This window comes from Thermobia domestica, chromosome 5 (genome assembly GCF_964235325.1).
Source record: "Thermobia domestica chromosome 5, izTheDome1.hap1.1, whole genome shotgun sequence".
NCBI classification, from domain to species: Eukaryota; Metazoa; Arthropoda; class Insecta; order Zygentoma; family Lepismatidae; genus Thermobia; species Thermobia domestica.
Window position 1 is genome coordinate 95,393,093 of NC_137458.1, and position 22,086 is coordinate 95,415,178.

At 35.1% G+C, this 22,086-nt stretch overlaps 1 protein-coding gene across 5 annotated transcripts in view; it reads right to left on the reverse strand.

Annotated features, from left to right (window-relative positions):
• Positions 1–22,086, reverse strand: part of scat (VPS54 subunit of GARP complex scat) — a 112,856-nt gene that overhangs the window by 58,263 nt on the left and 32,507 nt on the right. For all 5 annotated transcript variants that reach the window (XM_081758849.1, XM_081758852.1, XM_081758851.1 and 2 more), the window contains exons 8-10: positions 13,459–13,601; positions 3,177–3,276; positions 1,924–2,066 (exon numbers count right to left, since the gene is read on the reverse strand). In XM_081758849.1, the coding sequence (XP_081614975.1) occupies positions 1,924–2,066; positions 3,177–3,276; positions 13,459–13,601 (386 nt within the window). The remainder of the gene's footprint in view (positions 1–1,923; positions 2,067–3,176; positions 3,277–13,458; positions 13,602–22,086) is intronic.

Below are 22,086 nucleotides of genomic sequence, written 5' to 3' on the forward strand. Positions count from 1 at the left end.
TATTAATAGTTCTGCATTATAACACTAGAAAGAATACATCTCTCTATGTTTAAATTATCTTTAATTGTTTGCCAAGCCTATTCATTTATTTTTCACAGCAGTTTGAAGATGTGTCTCACAAATTGCTATTTGGAATGTGTCAACAAGTGCTTCAGGCGACACAAATCACTCACCATGAATCTTATTTTTCATATGTGAAAATAATAATAATAATAATAATAAATCCGGAGTTAAATCAGGTGAGATAAGACAATGTCATTAATTCTACATTTTTACTTAACAAAAAATCAACAGTTTGGAGTGCTGAGTGAGAATTGGAATTTTCGTGGTGAAAAATGGTGCGAAGTTTTATGTTTATTTTACACAATTCATTAATGACCTCTGGTAAACAAACTGTTGTATACCATTCAGAATGTACAGTCCTTGGATTTTCTAAAGCTACACCTAAGTAGATGCCACTTCTTCGGCATAACGGAAGAAACAAGCCATCATTTGCTTGGTAGCACTATTCGAATGAACATCTTTTGTTGGTTTTGGCTCACTTTGAAACACTCACATAGCAGATCACTGTTTTAGCTTCGAGTTCGTCTGAGTATAATTGAAGTTTTGTTCCCTGTAACAAAATAGTACACCACATTGGACTTACCTCGGTTGAATTTTTTCATCATTTCTTTACACCAATTGACAAGAGCCTGTTTCTGAGTTTCGATCAAGTTGTGTGCGATCAAGTTTCTGTATGTTCAGGTGACGAAGCAAAATCGTATGAACTGCTTTCATGTCAAATTCCAATGATGCCTGAATCTCACGGTATGTCACATGCCGATCTCTCAATCATTTCACGCACAGCATCAACGTTACTGGCAACATTAGATGTGGATGGGCGATCTTTACTAAATTCATCATTGAGACTGCGACTCCGTTGGAATTCGGGAAACCCATTGTACGTACTTCTATTGGGTGGTGCTTTATCCGCGAATCCCAAATGAAGTCGCTCAATGCATGTTTCAATGTTAAACTACATTTGAGTTCATAAAAAAATCATTGCTCAAAAGTATTTACGAGAAATTTCCATTTGTCACACAACTATTTCTTCAAACTGCTGTGCAAAGTAAACGAATAGGCTTAAACAAAGATAATTTAAACATAGAAAGATCTATTATTCCGAATTTTATAATAGATGTACACTACCACCACCACTGTTAGTAGTAGTTTGCAGATTTTTTTCCAGCAGTCCTTATATATTCTCAAAAACCTGACGACAGTAAATCAATACGTCACGTGTGCTGCAGCTTCTACACGACGCTGCAACGGAGCTATCTTGATTGAATTTTTTTTCTTACAGTTGTATATACTTTCACATTCTACAAGGCAAGTTCAAAAAGTAAGATTACAACCGACTGGTATTCATTAAAAAAAAAAAAAAAAAAGTGTATTTGACAAAATGTCTGCAACAGTTAGTGATACAGGAGTAATTCCCGCCACTGTTCAAACACTTGTTAAGTCGGGGGTAATAGTTCGTGCATCCCACAATCATAGAATTCTAGCGCCTGCTGCTGGAATCACATTTCAACTTCGTTCTTGATCTCTTCATCATCGTGGAAGTATTGCCTGATGTTTCTATACACGGGAACAAGTGCTTTGTGAATATTCGCTGGACGCTTACCTTATGCTTGAAGAACATGTATGACGGAGCGCATTTCACATTTAATGGAATTCTGAATCGACGCAGCCTACACATGCGGAAGGCTGACAATGAAAGTCAGTATAGACAACTTTTGCATAAAAAATATTACAAGTCCGCCTACAGAGGCTGCAATTTTAGGGATACGCCTCACATACAACATATCTGTCATTTTGTATTTAGTGTATCTGTTTTCATTATCAATCTATATAATAGGCTAAACGATAAAGATAATACCATACCTGAAGCTATGAATACCTGCCAATTCTTGAATCAAAATCTCCTGTGTCGTTGAAATAAGATCTAAGGCAGCGACATAATCTGATGTCGACAACAGGAGTTGTATCATCGGCTGAGTTTGATGCACAGTCGACATCAACTTTACCTACAAAAAGAACATTGTTAAAAAGAATGGATAAACTGTTGCAACGTGAAATTACTAAATGAACTGATATGTTGCTTATTTAATAAATCCTAACCTTGAACTAAGAAGAAAAATTCCTTAAAATCACAAGGAATGAATACGTGCTATTTTCAAATTATGCGTTTGGTTTTATATATTTATTTTTGTGTAGAAAGTAGAATGCAAAATCGTTTTCATAGAGGTAAGTTTCAAAATTTAGGTTTAGCGTTAGTATTGAAGTTAATATAAGTTCAATCTTGGTTCTAAAAAAATAAGTGTAATTTCATCGAGTAACGCACACTGAAGATCAAAAAAATATACAACAGGGAACAATTTCTCGTAGTATGTTACTTCGATAATTTGAGACTATTTAATTTACGGGCGCAGGGTTAAATTAGTGAGATCCAAACATGAGCTCTCACTGGGAATCGAACCCGGATCCCCCGCGCCAAAGACGTATACGCTAACCTTATACCCACGAGGAATCTCGAATCAATATAAGTATTTCTTAATAGTCATGTAACGATGATGATGACAAGTAGTCGTCGAAACGCATACAAATAAATTTTAAAATATCGTTAAAGTGGAGTTCAAAATTAGTATTTCATTATGATGCAACCTGAACAATTATTAACACAAGAATACGAAAATTATTACTTTATTTACAAAATAGTGTGACATTTAGTATTTATTATAAATTCCCTACTTTTGCTAAGAGATAGAATGCATCGCGGGACGTTTGTTTTAAAGTGTTTTACGAAAGTTTATGATTTCATAGTGCCAAACGTAGTTATGAGGTCGAGTTTCGTTGTTAAGCTAATTTTCTGCAGTCCCTCTTCACAATCATCCTTAAGATTCGTATCTGTAATATCTGCAGACCATGACAGATATTATTATTACTACACTGATCTTTGATTTAGCGTTACAATACGAATTAATACAAATACTGATTATCTACTGCGACGCTCTCTTGGTATTTCCAGAAGGATGATGAAAGCATGTTCTTGAATATGAAGAATGTAAATTTCACTGTAATAAATGAAGACAGAGAAATACTCAGAATAAATTATGAAAGAAATATTTTGCACTTACTTTGCTAAGCACCTGCATATGATTGTATCTTGATCTTTCTAATTTCAGCACTTTTAAAGAGTTCTGGACTAGCACTTGGTCAATGTGATGTATTTTTTCTCTAGAAATAAACAAACAACACAAATAACTAAAACAGTATATAACTGACGTGTTTTCGAGATTTGTGAAACAACTTTTAAAACAAGGAAGGAATTAAAACTTACGACGCAAACGGTGAATGGGATTTGGAAAAATACCCATATACAAGGAATCACATGTATAATAAAATGAATCCAAGAAAAATCGCAGACTCATATCGAATACTAACGATACACACACACAAAAAAAGAAATGTATAAATCAATGTTATTATCTGAATATACACTCACATTCAAAAAATATTTCTTTAATGGGTTGAACTTTTTAATTGCATCTGAATTACTGTACAGGATGATTTTAAATGATACGCCAGGCTTTAAAATGAAATATCAAAAATTACTAGTACAGTAAGTTTATGCAAACGACGAAACGAAATAACAAATTTGAAACTTTAATTTCTCGCATTCGTAATCTTGGTTCGTGGCGACAGATGGTAGCACAAAGCTAATTTCCAAAATGGCGTCTATACAGAAACTACTCTGTACAGATGGCGTGTTTTGGAATATGAGAAGTATTTTCCCGTTTGCAACTGCACCGCAAGGTCACTAAAGCATTCTGAGGTGGCACTCACAGTTCATGGACACTGGCTGCTTTTACACTTGCATCTACGACCATTAGTAGGGATATTCCAAAGCGCGTATGAGTTGACTGGCCCAAAGATGTGTGTTCTGTGACGAAAGGAAGCTACATCGAACATTTGTAACGTATGTCTGAAACTTGGACAATTTCTTTATACTTGCATGTATCATTCGTTATTGTATATGTTATCTGTTTTTAATACAGTCCTTTCAAACCCGATGAATAATTTATAATTACTCTGTATTATAATAGTTTTCATTGCTATTGTAGGGATATAAAATTGTGAAAGTGTTTTGTGGAAATTACATTATACGCCCTAGAAACGACATACAAACGTTTAGCTCACTTCAGTTTATTTGTCAGAACTGAGATAGTGGGTAGGTTACGATAATTGTACATTTATAAATAAAATTAAGATAATTAGCAGTAATCATATGAAAAAAAAAGAAAGAAAATGTCTCATTTATACCGACCAATTATCGAATTATAATCACCCCTCTGAATAGTTAAGTAGAGCTTTTTGCCACATGCGTTTCTTGATAACGCCAAGCACAAGCCTGTATGCATAACTACAGGCCTGGGTAGTCAATCCGTAATGAAAGTTCGCACGATGGGCAAAGACTTCACAGAATCTGACGAAGGTCAAATCATTGTCTCCTACAAACGGCTGCACTAGTTGGATATTCGGGAGTAGTTGCAGTGAAAGTGTACGAAGGCAAGGTGAAAAGAGACAAATGGTAAACCGTAGGCAAAACTTGAAAGGAAGATGCAAGATTTATTGTCAGGGGTGAGCGACTGGTACGGGCTCACAGGTACAGGATGGGGAAGTACCTGACTATGCAATACATCCATAGTCAACCCGAAAACACATCTCCTATCATCAATGCATTTATATTAATACACTAACTTATATAGAACAGCATCTGTGTGGTGTATCAAGAAGTATTACTTTTTACTATATTTCGCAAATCCCACCGTGTGGTTATTCATTAGTCCTATTCTCCTGAATACTTCTTGAACCGTGTCTTAATTCAAGTCTTCCTTCTTGTATTCGGGAAACTTCAGCATTAGATTAATTAAGATATCCGGTAAACACTGTTGTTTCGAAACAGGAAAATAGTGGATACCACACACTTATCAAAAAATTGTTCTGTGTACAGTTTTCCAATTCTTTGAAGAGGTAAAAAGGCACACTAATCTTCTTAATTTCGACCTTAAGCGCTGAAATTATCCTTTTCCCCGAGTACAATAACTAAAGCATGAATTAAGAAGTTGCTAAAGAGATAATCCAGACAGTAGGAATACATGTATAACAAACAGTGGCTCGAAGAAATTACCACTGTTCTTATGACGCCCGTATGCCGTACACTCGCAAGTATGGGCTATTTCAGCACACTCCTCCATCATTCACCCTTCACGCGGTACGTCATGTTTGAGCGCGGACTTTGGGGCCCCGGCGTTTGGGCACTGGACTTTTGGGCGCGAGTTAAATTAAAAAAGTCATTATGTTAGGAGCTGAATACTAAATTCGAATCATGATATCACAAGGTGTCTACTGTAGTGGAAGTCCTTGAATTATACTGGATTTTGTTTTACATACTTGAAATACTGGAATTTCAAACTTCCAAAAACTTAATTAACAATTAAATTTTGTAAATTTAAGTTTTAACCAAAGTTAAGTGTGCTTTTTATTTGATAATTTTTCAAGCCAAAGGTAAGTAGACCAGACTAGATATGATTGACTACATTACATACATAGTAAACCTATTCCATTAAAGAACTTAAAGCAGGCCTACTACTGTAGTTATGCAATCAGTGTGAATGTCACATTTTTAGTGGCTAAATGATCAATATATGTACACTTAACTATTATTTTTCACTTTGAAATCGTTCTTTTTCTCCTTTCGCCACTTTCTTAATGCAGATTAAATGCTTACCATGGGACGAAAAAAAAGTGTCTTAAGTTTTGATTTTTATATTGGAATGTTAATAATAAAATACCAGAAATACGGCATACTGCAGTTCCTAAACTCAATGTCTTAGACACCCTGTATTAACATCTTTCCCTCAACTCGAGTGCGCGGAAATCTTTTATTAGTAGTTCTTTATTGGACTTAAGGAAGAGAAGAGTTTGGCAAACGTAATACGAAAGAAAACAAATTTTAATATTCATAAGTATGTAATTATTAACTTTTTTTTAAAAAAAATACAAAAATTAAATCAATATGTTTTAATTAACATTAACAAAATTATTAACAGTTCATCTGATTCCTTCATTTCCTAGCTTTTTTATATAATACAAAAATTAGATCAACGTGTTGAAGTACAAGAATCGTGAACACGCGAAAAAACAATCCATGACGAGATTAGGCAACAAATACTACAAACGCATTAAACTATTTAATTTATATGAATAAATAAGACAGATAGAAAGATAAATGAGGTGAGATAAAGATAGAAGTGTAGGAAATTTATATATATATCTTGATTCACGCTTAGTTTTCAGTGCCTAGCTTACTTTATATGTCGTAAATTATGAATTTTACTATGTACCTCGCGCCCAAACGGCGGTGCCTAAACGTCCGCGCCCAAACGTCCTGTCCCGTCTTCACGAGGGTTAAACAACGCCATCGGCTCGCTTGGCGCAGCGAACATGCGAATTGACCGATACAAGACTGGAAGAATGTTTGCTGATCATATGAGCCACCATTTTTACTCCAGTCCGTGAATAGGAATTGTATTTGGCAGAAATTTCACGAGGTTTTGAAGCTCTCGTGCATGGTATCAAAGAGTGCAGGCTGGTGGTGGCAGTTGTACGGTGCAGACATGATTACATGGCAAGAACAATATCCTGGTGACTGTAAGATGAAAGAATGACATGTCGGTATCGCAATCTTCTGGTAATACTGAGTACAGCCTACCATATTGCACTTTTTCTCCCATGGCGATAACGCACCGAGCCGTCGCGCACGTGTGTAGGAATGGTTAAATAAACGTGTTGTGGACTTCAAGCACTTTCCACGGCCCCTAAACTCCTCGCCTATCAACCTCACTGTGTACTTGTGGTACTACTGAATAGTACATTCAATCCCTCGACAATTCTACCACCTTCATATCGGCAATGAAGGCGGTATTACACGCACTTTGGTTGGACATACCAGCAAAACGAATACCGGCATCTCTTACATCCCTCCCAATCAAATGGTTACTGTGCAAAAGACAAAGAAGGACCTACACGTTGTTAGTGTTCAGTCAGTGACCAGTTGGCGTATAATGTGTCGTTTGTCATTTCCAAACAGATATTCACTACTCGTACATACTAAAATGAAATATTACCTGAGTAACACAGTAAGTAATCTGTAAAATGACATAATATTTAAAAAGATCAAAACTTTTCAAGAGCTACTCCTGCCTGCTTCTTTAATTACCAATGAAGGAATGGCGCTGACGTCAATGAACTTCAGTTCTGTGTGACTTTATGCTGCACTGTAACGCAAGTTATTCTATTAAAAAGCAGTTCGCCATCTGAACGTATTTTTACTATTCTCATACATATAGCAAAAATACAAATCAAAACGTTACAATATAAAGCACTGCTCAGACTATAATCAAAATATACTTAACTAACAAATTGTTTTGGTTCGATTCCACGTCATATGAGTTTGTCGTGGACAACATTGTGTCCGTGGATTTTCTCAGGGTTCTCCTGTTGCGTCCCCCACTTTTTTCCCCATCAATTCTTTTACAATCATTGACTTTCTTTCATTGTTTGTCTCTTTTAGCCTAAAGGGCAAACTGTGTAGCACCTTTGAGCATAAATAAATAAATAAATTTGGGATTGATGTCAATGGGATCCAAATTTTTGATGAAACTATTGAAGAAACTACCCCAGTTTTAGTCAAGACTGTGATCTTAAAATATAATTTACAATATTTATTTCTGATGAAGTAAAATTCAAAGAAACTCCTTTTAATTGGTGATGTGATTTTGCGGATGATTTTGACTCTCTTAATACTATGTTTAGACATACACAGATGTTAGAATAAGTCGCAAACTTTAAAATCTTGATCCTTGGCGTTCCTTTTATTATTCTTTGGTATAATATTTTCTCGTCATACCAACATACAAGCCACTACATTTACTAGTTTGTAAATATGCAAAATATTTTCCTGGTATCATCCCTTAGCAGAGCTTGTGGTCGTTGGAAGAATCAGTAGGATATCTTTTATTTGTTTTGTTTTCTTTCATTTACTACTTTTCTGTATTCTAATTCCTGTAATATTATAAAATTACGATACTTTGGATAATATCAAGTTCCTTTCGTATAATTAACAAATATAAATAGTCGCCAAGTAGGCCTTGTGGGAGATAAATACTGTACGTGTTGCTTCTCTCGTTCCCTTTCACTTTCTACCATTTTGCTCATTATCAGTCTCAATTATTCTCGAAGTATACTTGTGAGAGGTTAAGCTCAAACATATATATAGATGGTCCTTTATTTTTCGACTTCCGAGTTTTTTGAGTTTCGGATTTAGGATTTAGATTTCTGGGTTTTCGGCATCTAAGACCATTTAGCCCGTCACGATTTGAGGGATGACGTCCCTCGGCGAGCACACAATCCGGGGAAAGGTAAGGAAGGGAGTGGCCTGGGACCTGTAAGTTAGATACCACCCCGGCATTTGCCTGGTGTGTATGAGAAAAACCCAGGAAAACCTCATTCAGAGTGGCTGGCCTGAAAAAGCTTGTTACACTTCTTCGACCGAGTAACCCCACCGGGAATCGAACCCGGGACCGCTCGCACCGAAGGCGAGAGCGTTAGCGACCACGCTGCGCGAGATTTTTTTTTAAGTTTCATTCCCTAAAATAGTTCCATATCAGACCAAGATAACCTTGAGAAAAGTTAATTCAATTGAATAGCATTAATTAGGGGAAATTACGAATTAGATTTCTGGACTGTTGGTATCTAAGGCATTTAGCCCGCCACGTATATGAGAGATGACATTTATCGGTGAACACATTATCCGATGAAAGGGAAGGAAGAAAGGATTGGAGAAGAAAGGAAGCGGCCAGGGACCATTATGTTAGATACCATCCTGGCATTTGTCTGGTGTGAATGAGAGAAACCCAGGAAAAAACTCACTCAAGATGGCTGGCCTGAAAGAGCTGTTACACTTTTTCGACCGAGTGTTTCCACCGGGAATCGAACCAGGGACCGCTCGCACCAAAGGCAAGAGCGTTAGTGACTACAACACAAGGCCACACTTGAATAGTATTAAATAATGCTGCAAGCAACCTCAAGTTTTCAATGCATTTACAGTATACAATATAAGACAAAGATAACTTGTAAGTTTCGCAAGACACTTGTTAATTTAACCCTTTCGAGCCCTAATGGCCAAAGTGACACATATGGGGTTGTCACTTACTTAATCCTCTACTGTGTGAACGCTAATTAAGATATCGAGATATTTTTTCTGTCAAATATGGTTGGACCATAGTTTATCCTGATGGTATTTTTTTCTTTTCTGAGTGTTGAATTTACTTCTCAAATTTAAAAACAAATTCAAAAAATCGTGAATTTTCGAATTTCGATTCTTTTTTCAGTATAACTTCCTTCATTTTAGATAGATCTACTTAGGACTTGTCAGGTATATACCCATTATGGATACTTAATTTTTTAGATCGATTTGACCAACTCACAATCAGTGTTGCCAACTAGGAATATTAAAATTTTCCTATATCAGTGTTGCCAACTAGGAATATTAAAATTTTCCTATTTTCGGTCAAAAAATCGAAATTTTCAAAATTTATGTTTGTAAATCCGTACCTATACGTACGAACGCCAAGACAACTTATGCTAGTTGAATATCAATCTTCAATGAATAAAAACAAGTACAGATCGTTACAGTCGGGTAATTAGAGGACGCACGAAAAGTTCGAACTTAGGTTTTAAACTAGCCATGTGCAACAGCCGGCCTGCGGGCCATACCCGGCCCGTCTAACCCTGTCTTGCGGCCCGCTGCTCAATTATTGAAAACGATGATTTTTACATTTTTGTTTTTTACAGAATCTGTTAAAAGTGAACTAGAAATTTTCTATCGATCACGCAATGCAAAACGTGGCAACGCCGTGAAGACGAGTACTTAACATTCGTAGGTAGTTAGAGGAAAATTTCCTTCAGATATAAGGACTGCTAGATGTAGCGACAAAGTCGCGAGTCATCAATACCGACCTCGACTTCGGCTCACTAGAAAGATAACGGTTCATAGCCACTGCAATTCAATTCTTTTGTTCTCGTCTGCGTAGGTGTGTTTGCACACTCATAACGAATTCCTTGTGAGTGAGGCAGTGTTAAATGACTGTAGGGGACAGTAAAAAAATAAAGGAAGAATTAGTTGAAAGAAAAATTGATATCAATAACTTGTGTTTTTTCATTGCATTTTACACCAGGAGAATCTTTGCGCCAAAACGCTGAAATCTGCCCAAGTTATGCAGGGGTAAAAGTGGATCTGAAAAGGTAGGGATACGCATGACGTCACGCCGTCCCCCGTGCTTATCTTTGCCTATTGTAATTTTTGTAGAAAGTGGGGGGGATGCCACATATATTTTCTGGAAGTGGGTGGACCGCGCCCCCCGCATTCTCCCTCTCTTTTACTCCTGATGTTATGAATACAGTGGCTTTTTGTGTGAACTAAAAGTCGAAAGGCCTTAATCACCGTCAATTTAAAGCCTTTTAGACGAACTGGAAACGGAGGATAAAGATCTGATCTACTATTCTGAATTACGTTGGTTGAACAAGGGAGAGATGCTATAGCCAGGCATAATCTGATAAAAGAGGTGATACTTTTCTAGGACATAAAAAGAATACTTATGTCCCAGTTAAGCGATGAAAAGTAGTTGTGTGACCTTGCATTTCTTGTGGATATTTCCTTCACTTGGCTCATGAACTTTACGGGCATGTCAAATACTTTCAAACTAAGCTAAAACTGTGGGAAAATCAAATGAAGAATGGAAGTGCTTCCCACTTTCCAACCCTGTTGCAGTGTGATAAATCATTCTGTAGCTTTCCTTTCTACGCAAACTCATTGGTAGATTTATTTGAAGAATTTAATGTTAGATTTAGAAACATCAGTAAGGAGGAAGTGAAATTCAATCATTAATCGTTGACGTTAGTAGTACTTCTGACAACTTGCAAAGGGAGTTCATTGAACCCCAGGAGGATGTTGCTTTGAAAAAGGATATTTCAGAACACTTGCTTGCAAGATTTTTATGAGAAGTACTTTCCATGCAACGTGTACTCCAACTTAACTCTTTTCAACATAATGATCATGGCATTGTTTGGGGGCACATATCTATGTGAGCAACTCTTCTCGCACATGAAGCAAGTCAAGGATAACAGATGTCCTCCTTGAAAACTATTTCCACGTTGAAACATCTAGTGTACCTCTGAACGCTGCAAGACTGGTTTAGTATATGAGGAGTCAAATTTCCTCACTAAAACTGTTGTAAGTAAACACACTATTCTGTTTCTTTTTAGTGAATAAATACTTTGCTTACAATTATAAAAGTTGTTTTGCGTTGTTGTAGTGTAAATTACAATGAACTTGTTCCATCATTGAATGCAAGACTATTAAATTATAGTAAAAATGATATATCAACACTGTGGCCCGCGACGCCAATTAGTACTTTGTGATTGGCCCAATCACTGTTCCAAGTTGCACACCCCTGTTCTAAACCTTGATTTTTTTCACTTTTCTGTTTGCCATAATCATTTTTTTAATTACAAGCTTTCGTTTCTTAGATACCTGTAGGATATATTAGTAGTGCACCAAAGTTTATTTTAAGATCGTTTTCGTCTGTCTGGTAGCAGTGTTTCCAGCCATAGACAATTTTAATTCCCTATTTTAGGATGAAAATTCGGGAAATATCTCATTTTTCCCTCTATAGTTTCGCTTAGCTGATATGGACTACATTGGAACAAACGTACTAAGAATCGTTTTTGGCCAACGCAGCGCACCATAGAAAGTTTCAGCAGGATAATTAGGGAAGCTGCAGCACCGGCATAACTGGTGATTTTTGCTTCTGAGGTGAAACAAGTGTCAACATTTCTTGGTACGATGAGAGAGAATTTCTTCTTTCTGTCTTTGTATGGCAGTCAACGACTTCGCGCTTTCACTATGCATTGTCAACACGCCAAATAATTAAATAATTTTTTAAGTGACTTAGACCCAGGTGGCAACAGTGGTGCCAGCTCCAAAAAATCTTAAAATTCGATTAGAGAATTTTTTGTGAATTTTCACCCCTACATTTCCTTCCATAATTTCCCTCCAGTTTTGAACACTGCCACCAAAATTACGCCATATAATTGTCATATCCCTCTTCTGAAAAACAAAGTCTTCGCCATATCAATCGGGTAAATAGTCTCTGAGTTACTGGAAGTCCACGAAAACGCCAAAAATGACTAGGTCCCGAAAAGGTTAATAAACAGATATTGTAAAGGCAATAACTATTAAGTGATTAAAAATAAGTTGGAAATAATGTCAGATGTGTGTTTGAGGTGAAAAACTACCCAAAAACAATGTCACATGTGTAGGGAAGTGATTTATTAAACTCGCACAGAACGCCTTAATGAAATGTACAGATGCCACAGTTGGAAAAAGAGAAAGCAGCTAAATTTATGTGTATAGGATTATGGCGGAATAATGTTTAAAATTCATGGTACTTCTATCCGTGTTATTCAGATTCGTCGCTGCGCCTCGAAGAACCGCTATATGTTAAAACTACAACTTTTCAGGAGAAGCAAAAACATTCTAAACTCTTAAAATTTTGCTGAATATACACGAAAACACTTGGAAAATATAAAATTGGTTCTGCATATGTTATGCACTGGACATTGTTGCAGCTTGCTTCAACAATAATATATTATTTTTTTGTGTTTACGTAGCACATTGTGGTTAACTTTTTGCGCCTTTATAAGCACATAGAGGATATGAATATAGCTTCTATGTGCTTATATTTTTGTGCTAGCTCTATACGCTATACAAGAGCAATCTGCTAGTTGAACGTGATTCCGTTATATTGTAGAGCGTTGCGTAAAATAATTGTTGTATTATTTCTGTTTGTTCTTAAAAAAAAAAAAAAAAAAAAAAAAAAAAGTTTAGTTTAGCCATATTCCAGCTATTTTTTTTTTTTTTTTTTAATAACAAGTTGTGGCGCCATGTAGTATAATGAAGCGATAATAATAATAAGAATGTGAGTCCATTGACATCGACATTCTTCCTTCGCTGTTGACTCACGATATATGAAGAAACAGTTTTCGCAAACTTTTCATCTTTCTAACTATTACAGCACATTACAGGTTAGTTATCGAATTACATTAACGAAAAGTGTGTTTCTTTACTACGTATTATCAAGATACTTCTATTGTTACTTCGTATCTTGAAAGCGAATCAATTAAGAATTTTTATTACAATTGACAAGTATTAATTATTCTCACTCACTAACTCACTCATACTCTCTCTCTCTCTCTCTCTCCCACACATACATATATATATGAAGAAATATTTACCTTAGTTCTTTGACCACAGCAATTGTTTGTTTTAATTGATCCATCAATGCATCGTGAGAAGACATAGCATCAAAGAAAGCTTCTGACTTTTGAGATACCTGCTGAGCTATTTGCTGTTCCACTAAGTCAAGATAATGCGTCAGCTAAGGAGTAAATAAAACAGTAAGTGATTTTTTACATTTAAAAATACTGGTAACAAATTTCAACTATTTCTAAAATTTTAAATATTCTTTTTTTCTGACAATTAAAAAGTACAATACAAAATAAAAAGGTACTATATAAGCAAGTCATAACAGACAGAAATAACTAACTCTGTACAAATAATTGCTCATAGATACTACAAAATACATTATAAATAACACAAATATAACGTCTTACTTTGTACTGCCAAGTAGTTGTATTTATTCAAATAGTTTCAGTATGTGCTCACACCGTTTTCGATGACTTATAAAAATTGCTGAATTTTTCTTTTAGAAAGTTTCCACAGCTTGGCAGGAACCTTCACACGTGTGTTCAGCTGAAAAATTTTTAGAAGTCAATGGCAATGGTGTCAGCATACATTAAAACTGTTTGATTAAAGTAAACTATATCGTGATATCAGACAAGATTGTATATTCGAGTTTATACAAATTACTTTTATGCTCGTTACCACACATTGATATATCAAAATTTAAGTATTAATTTGTATCAGTAATAAGAAACCTGGCTAGTACACAGAACATAATAAATAATTTGTAACAAACCAATTACCGGTTTGTTTACATTGGATCCGTATTGTTATGTGTACCGGTTGAAGTCGAAGTTGGGTCCCGCATAATAATACTGTGCCCAGTTTTGTTACGTGTAAGTCTACACTAATTTAATGTTAATTTGTTTTGTATTGTTAGTACAAGGAATGGCACCAAAAGAATACACGCACTCAATTTTGATATGATATACGCATATAAACACATTCGGAAATCTTCTAAATCTAACTCTTACCGGTGACTGCTTCTTTACAGTTTATACAGTATTTTAGAACAATTAGTATAAGTAAGACTAGATACAATTAGAGCCTACCGAATATTTTGATATAGTTTATTATTAGATTTCATTCGTTTGTGAATTAGCTCGACGGTCAGACGGTCATTTGTTACACTATATTATTGCTGACATGGCGATTTCTTTGGTTATTGCCGCAAGAGGGCGTTCGAATCGCTATACGTGGAACTAACAGTGTAAAGATGGCGGCTCGGCGGTGAAAAGAAGTCTCGGTTACTATGACAATATCTAAACAATGGCCGGGAGAGAATAATCTTTTAATTATTTAGTTATTGCATAGGATTTTCGGTAAGTTAGATATTGAAAATAGATATAAAAATGCATGATTTTTACAGTTAGGTTCCTGTATTGATAGGTATTTATGGTAAAATTGTGTTAATTATAGTAAAAGATATAACTGTAGAAACCGCGTTTATAGAGGCCTGGCTACGAGTGTAAGATGACGTAGTGGATACATAGATTTCAGTGTGGAAAAACGATGGCTTGTTAGCTCCTCCAAAAATTTAGAAATTCTGTAACCAAAAGTGTAATTCGGCCTGTAATCTAGTAAAAATCATGGTTTAGACTAACCTAAGATGTTATTTAGGAAGAAATAGATACGGAGGAGCCTAACAAAAAGTCAAAATTTAGTGAAACCTTTTTCGGCCACAAGCCATCGAATGTCATCTCCGCCATTACTAGACATATGCAGTAATGGAATGGGAGATGTAATTTATCGAAGCTGATTGCTGCGGCGGACCGGAAAGATATTCTACGTCCGTGGAGTGTGTAGCCGGTGTACCGAAGGAGTCATCTCTCGATTTTTAAATAAGCAAGTAGATGAAACCTACTTTGCGAAGTTTGAACGTTGACTCTTATTCTTCTGTGAAACCTGCGGATAATCTGGTAACATCTTTTCTTATTTTTCTTATAAACAGTATAGCAGTTCAGCAAATGGCATCTTTAAGAATCAGGATGTGTAACTAAGTTAACGGGCGTTACGCGTCTCTGAACTTGTCAATCGTCATTATCCACTTATGCTACAAGCATGTATAATTGAATTATTAAATCTTATGTGTGCCTCTACGTAAATTTGAAAAGTATGTATGTTGATATTAGGGTAATATTTTACTTTGTACGTACCTTTCGATGGCAATGTACCTTGAAAATTTTGAATGTTTAGATTAGATCGGTTATGTTAAATACATTACTGAATTATGTCTCGAATTATGTACCGTGATGATGCCTTATTTTGTGAAATATTTACTGTAGGTTAGGTTAGGTCTAAGCTTGCAAATGTGTGATCCATAATATCTATGTAGGTTAGGTTAGATTCTCTTTACCCGTGTTTCCAAATTTAATACGTGTCTTTTATATATATTGCAATGTGATATATGCTATTTTGCTGGGAAACCTTTATCATGAACGCACATACGAATATTCCGTGTCTGAGAATTTAAGTATTTCGTAATGCATTTCGTTCACTTCAATATTGCTTCATGATGTACGCCAGTCGTAAACATTAAGATGAAATTTCTTTGAGAGTGCTCTGATATATATTAAAGTGTCTTTTAATCGTATTTGTAATACATGCGTGTAGGTTAGACAAAATTTCCATTTCTTATGTGTAGAACCGGTAGCAATTGTGATTTGAGCGTGCTTTCCTATATTTTGTCGTGTGTCCCTTTGATATTAATTTGTAATGTATTTTTGTATCCGTGCTTGCCATATTTTGTCGTGTGCATATTCAATACGTGTAATGTCGATAAAATTGTATTTCAAACGTGTCTATTATTATTATTTTGTCGTGTGCCCTTTTATAGTATCTCTTAATACATTAGTGGTTTAAAATCTTATTTCGTATATATGATCTCATTTCGTTGCACCATATATTTAGTTTTGTAGGTTAGGAAAAATTGAATATAACATATCCTCCGATGTTAATATCGTATCTTGATGAGTGCGAGTAATAGATCTGTGCCGATGTGGGAGAACTTTACTCTGGACATACCTCCGGAGTTCATTACTATTTACAAAATACTATTTCGTGCTATGTTTGTTTATTTTCGGTTAGGTAGATATTTACTTTGAACGTGCCATAATTACAGTGCGGAATTAAATGTTCGTGCCTACATTGATATTTGCCTCGTTGGAAACCAATAACGTTGGAATGTTTTTCAACTTGCTATTCTCCAGTAGAGCGTATCCATCCCTCTATAAGTTTAATTAGTTGTAAACAGAGATAATAAGTTAAAAATAATAATAATTCTTTAAAGAGGCGTTTCAGTAATTGGACCCCGTCGAGCATATGTAGATTTTTTTTCTTTTCTTTCGTTCTCGCTAGACATTTGTATATATATATCATTTTCATTGATAGTAGTGCTTTCATAGTAGATGTATTATGCGAATGATGCATAGGCTAACGTAAAGTAATACATGATGCTACTCGTACTTTTTTTTTTTATTGAATTGAAAAATGGAATTGTAGTAGCGATGATACTGCCTATGTCTGCATAACTTGCATATTGTTTGATGAATGACAGGGACATTATAAGCAATGAACGCCCAAGTAAAAGAATCTTCTGTAACTACATAAGTAGAGGGGATGGATCGCCAATTCTTTGATTGATAATGAGTTTTATATGTATTAATGAGATATGTTTGAGAATCATGTTGGAGACTAGATAAGTTAAAACAATATAACAATATCATTTTATAAAATGTTGATAAAGTATCTTAGAGATACCACAATGGAGGCAAATGTTTTTAAATTTTTTTTTCTCTTTCAATCTGTTATGATGTAAATTGTTAATAAATTGGCACGAATAAATAGTCATAAAAAAATTTAGCTCTATAATTTCAAATATAATCTATACAATTAGAATTTATGAAGTTTTTTTTTTTTCTTAAAAGTACTAATTAAGCTGAACAATGTTGACTCTTATTCTTGGTTGGCCACAAAACAAGAATCTGGAAACTTCTGATGATAAATAATAGCTTTATCGTTGTGTTTTCCTTTTCTTTTGCTAAAGCTAATGCAACCTGAACATTAAATCTAATATAATCTTGATTTTTTTCAATACCGTAAAAACGAATTGTTATAAATTTACCACATAAATGATTTTTTTTTTCATGAATACTAAAATGGGCATTTAATCATCGCATATTAAATATGATGGTTGCTCAACTATACGGAATCGTTTGATATTTTCACCAAAGGTTATCTTACTAATGACGTGTTGAGAAAAAAAAATTTTTTTTCTTTTTTTTTCATCTTTCACCACCTTGGATTTACTCATTTTCCTTTATTACCACGAGTGAAAAAAAAAAAAAGTTTCAGTGATATAGAAAACAGTGTGTTGCACGGTTACTATGAAAGGTAAGAAATTGCGGTTTGTACTACCTTAAAGCACAGATACTAGTCTCTCATAAAACATATATAAAAGCAGGATAAACGTTTGGTAAATGGGATTTTCAAGATCTCAAATACAGCCATCAAAAGTACTTGAAACCACAGAATGGGGTTTTCTGCACAAGAACTATAGCTAGAAGGGTTTTAAATAATGGTGAAATATAGTTGGAGTTGAAAAGTTGTTTCTGTCAATTTTTATCTCCGAAAATCTAAGTTTGAAAAGTCAAATTTCTCAAAACGAGAGGAAAAAAACTGAAATTTTGGCCCTAGATACTCCTACTAGTTCTAAGTAGAGACCATATTTTATTTTGTGGTTTGCACACTGATGAACGGTTTACAGACTCTCAAAATCCTTATATTTAGAACTGTGAAAAAAAAGCACAATGTGACACCTTTTCTGTATTTTATACTATGAATAAGTTTGTAAACAATATTTAGGTACTTCACATAATTGTGAAAGAAATAGTAACAAAATATAGTGAATAATAGTTGCTTTTGAAAGTATGTTATGCAATGGAATAGTTAACAACATGTTTATGACAAACAGTTCTCGTCATAAGCTTTTCTTTGTGAATTTATCGTAATACATTTTACATCACAGATTATTTTTGTTTAATAACTTTAGTGAAAGTTCTGTACTTTTATTGTGAGTAATCTATATAGAGGATAGACCATTTATCTTGATACACTCTTGTAACTTTTAAACTAATATATGCGAAACGCTGTAATTTCGTACTATGTAAATATCGACAGCAGGGCATCGTTTGGAATGCATTACAATACAACCAATTAACAGTGTTGCCAACCCAACAAAGATGTAGTTCTCAGAAAGTACTCCGTCAGGTTATTACAATTTTCAAATCTACATACTAATTAAAACTTACAATAGCATACTTGTTATGAAGTGTTACAAACTAAGGACGCTTCAGTATTACAAAGATAAAAAAGGGAGGCTTCTACAACAGTAATAACGCCAGGTGAGATTGATACGGCAATGCAAATCCATCTTAATGTTGAATATTATAGTCATCATATGACGTATTTCGAATAAATAAATAAATAAATAAATAAATAAATAAATAAATACAAAGTTACAAGGAATTATCAATTTGACTTTCTTGAAAGGACTTTATTTGAAAAAAGTCCTTACAGAACTATCATAACCAATCATGTAGATGGTTTTGAATAGACATAAAGATCATAATGCCGTTTACAGTAATTTGGTATCTCAAACTGTTCCCTAGATATGAAAAAAATGGTAAAAAATGCTATGTTGCTTAAAATAAGGTATTTGAAGCATTTTTTAAAAATGGCTGTTTCTCTCCTTTGTTTCTATAACATCCGAATAGCTTTTAACAGCTGTAACTAGAACAAGCTCTTAGAATTATATACTTTTGAGCAGTGTTGCAAACTTTACCACTGTTTGTCATACCTCCAGAATGGTTTGAGAAAATATGAAATGAAATCTTTAAGTTTTACGTCCCACGATTATGCCGAATAGGCTAAAGGAGACGGTGATGATGAGAGATGAGTGAAATGGAATGAAGAAAGCGGGAGAACCCGGAGAAAACTCACGAGCACGGTGTTAGTCCACCACAAAGTCCACACGGCGCGAGCTGGGATCGAACCAGGGACCCCAAGCACCGGAGGTGAACGCTTTACCACTGAGCCACCACACCCCCCACAGAATGGTTTGAGATATCAAATTCCTGCAAACGGCATTATGATCTTTACCTCTATTGAAAGCCATCTATGCAATTGGATGAGCTACTTATCTAAGTAGTTTTTCGAAATAAAGACTTGAAAAAAAGTCAAATTTTCAATCCACTGTATCTTTGCCCCTATTCATTCGAAGTCCACAATTTCATGATCACAGTATTAGACACTAAAGTACTTCAGATGTGCATTGCTCTATTCATCTTACTTACGTTATTACTGCTACAGAGGTCACCAAAACTTGATTGTTCGTGATACTATAGCGTCATTATTTTGCAACACTGAATAACAAGTGTAATATTGTAAGATTTCATTAACATGTAGATTTGAAATATATAATAAGCATGACGTAATGTCATTTGAAAAAGTATAACTGTCGGGTTGGCAATACTGTTAACCTGGTGGTCAATTTTCCGTTGCCGATATTTGCATAATACAAAATTTGAATGTTTCTTTTCTATTAGTTTCAAAGTTACAATGGCGTATCAAGATAAATGATTCACCCCGTATATAATACAGTAAATCCACTGCCTGACACACTGATTCATTCATCAACAGATCTCCAAAAGTACTACGCACAGAACCTTGAAGTTTTGTGAAATTTTTTTCCTTGCACCTTAGGCTGTAGATAAGAAGGGGTTTTGCGAAGTACGTATCCTAAGCGGGATGGAGGGGGATACCGAATGACTACTTGCCATTCGCCAGATCTCCAGAACTATTAGACGTAGAACTTTGAAATTTTGTAAATCATCTTCTTGCACCATAGGCTGCAAATAAGGCGAGGTTTTGAGAATTGCATATCCTGAAGGTAGATTGAGGAGGAGGAAGGGGGCTTAAATAGTTTTTCTCTTTGGCATTTACCAGATATCCGAAACTATTGGACGCAGAACTTTGAAATTTTGTATAGATGTTCTCTTTGCACCATACACTGAAAATAACGCAAAGTTTTAGGAATTGCATATCCTAAAAGGGATTGGAAGCTTAAATACATCAGGTGTTCTAAAAATGGTGCCCTCGAACTACAGAACACTATTCTACAACTCAAAACCAAGTAATATATATATATAATTGTCCTCGTCTGGAGACGCGATTTGCACTATGTGGCAAAGTTGCAGATAAAGAACCATAGGGCAGAACTACCAATCTATCAAACAGTTACATCGATTCTTTCCAAATTACAGTTAAAGTCGATAGATGTTCACAGCAACACCACGTACTAGCGTAACAATCAATGTAATTGCTTGACGGATTCGTAGAGCAATGGTAATGGTTACAAGTTATCTGGGACATGGTGAAACTTTTGATTCCTCATAGTAGTTGAAGGAGGCTCCGGACGGTATACTATTATATGGCATTTTCGCTTTATTTTGACCTGACGAATGGCGCTCGGTTATCCGTGGGCACTATTTTTAGAACACCCGATCCCACTAACTCTATTATGGGTAAAGATACGAAAAAAACAGAAAGAGAGGAAAGTTGTTAGAAATGTTGATAAGTTATTTTTCATCTAATATAAGGCGTCTTACGATTGTAGAGGCCAAACGGCTAGTGTGATTGGAAAAATTCCACCATTTTAGATTGAAAACTATGTATTTCCAACAAATTTCCTGATTCCATTTTTTCGTATCTTTACTCATAATGGAGTTGGCGTACGGCCCAGAACTTTTGATACACAATTTGGCTACGGGCATATATTTTGAAGTACTCACTAACTACCTATATAAAAACTGTTGCGGTAGTAAAGCAGAATTCTGAAACATATATTTTTGGATAGCGCACATATTAGTTCCTAAGTGAAGTCTTGATCCGAATACGGCAGGTCCCATAGTTTTGGAGCTATGGACCTTTAAATTTCATTTTTTATGCTATCGGCAGCCTCTAACTCCGAAAGGAAGCCTTTGTGCCTTCACGTTGATCCATACTTTTTGTTTTATCTTGGTGTCAGGAATCACCTCCCAAACGTCGTCGGTGTTGTTTTGAAACACCCTGTATATCTATCTATCTATCTATCTATCTATCTATATATATATATATATATATATTGCCGTTGCCAGATCCCCGACACTACACGGCGTAGAACCTTGAATTTTGTATAAACATTTCCCTTGCATCCTTGGCTGTAACTAAGTCTATGGCCTATGGAAATCGAAGGTTCAATAGCTTTGAATAAGACAGTTTAGGCTGTAAATAAGACGAAATTCCGAGAATTGCATATCTTTAGCAAAAACGGGTAGCTTTACTTTTATTGGTGGAGGTTTTGGGAATCGCTTACACTTTTTTTTTTTTTTTTTTTTTTAGTTCGCCAGATTTCCGACATCATAAGGCGTAGAAAGTTGAAATTTTATATATACATGTTCTCCTTGCACTTTAGGCTGCAAATAAGGTGAGATTTTGGGAATTGCATATCATAAGACGGAATTGGGAGAGGGAGGGGAGCTTAAATGAGTTTTTGCCATTCCCTAGAGCTACCAAAGTGTCAA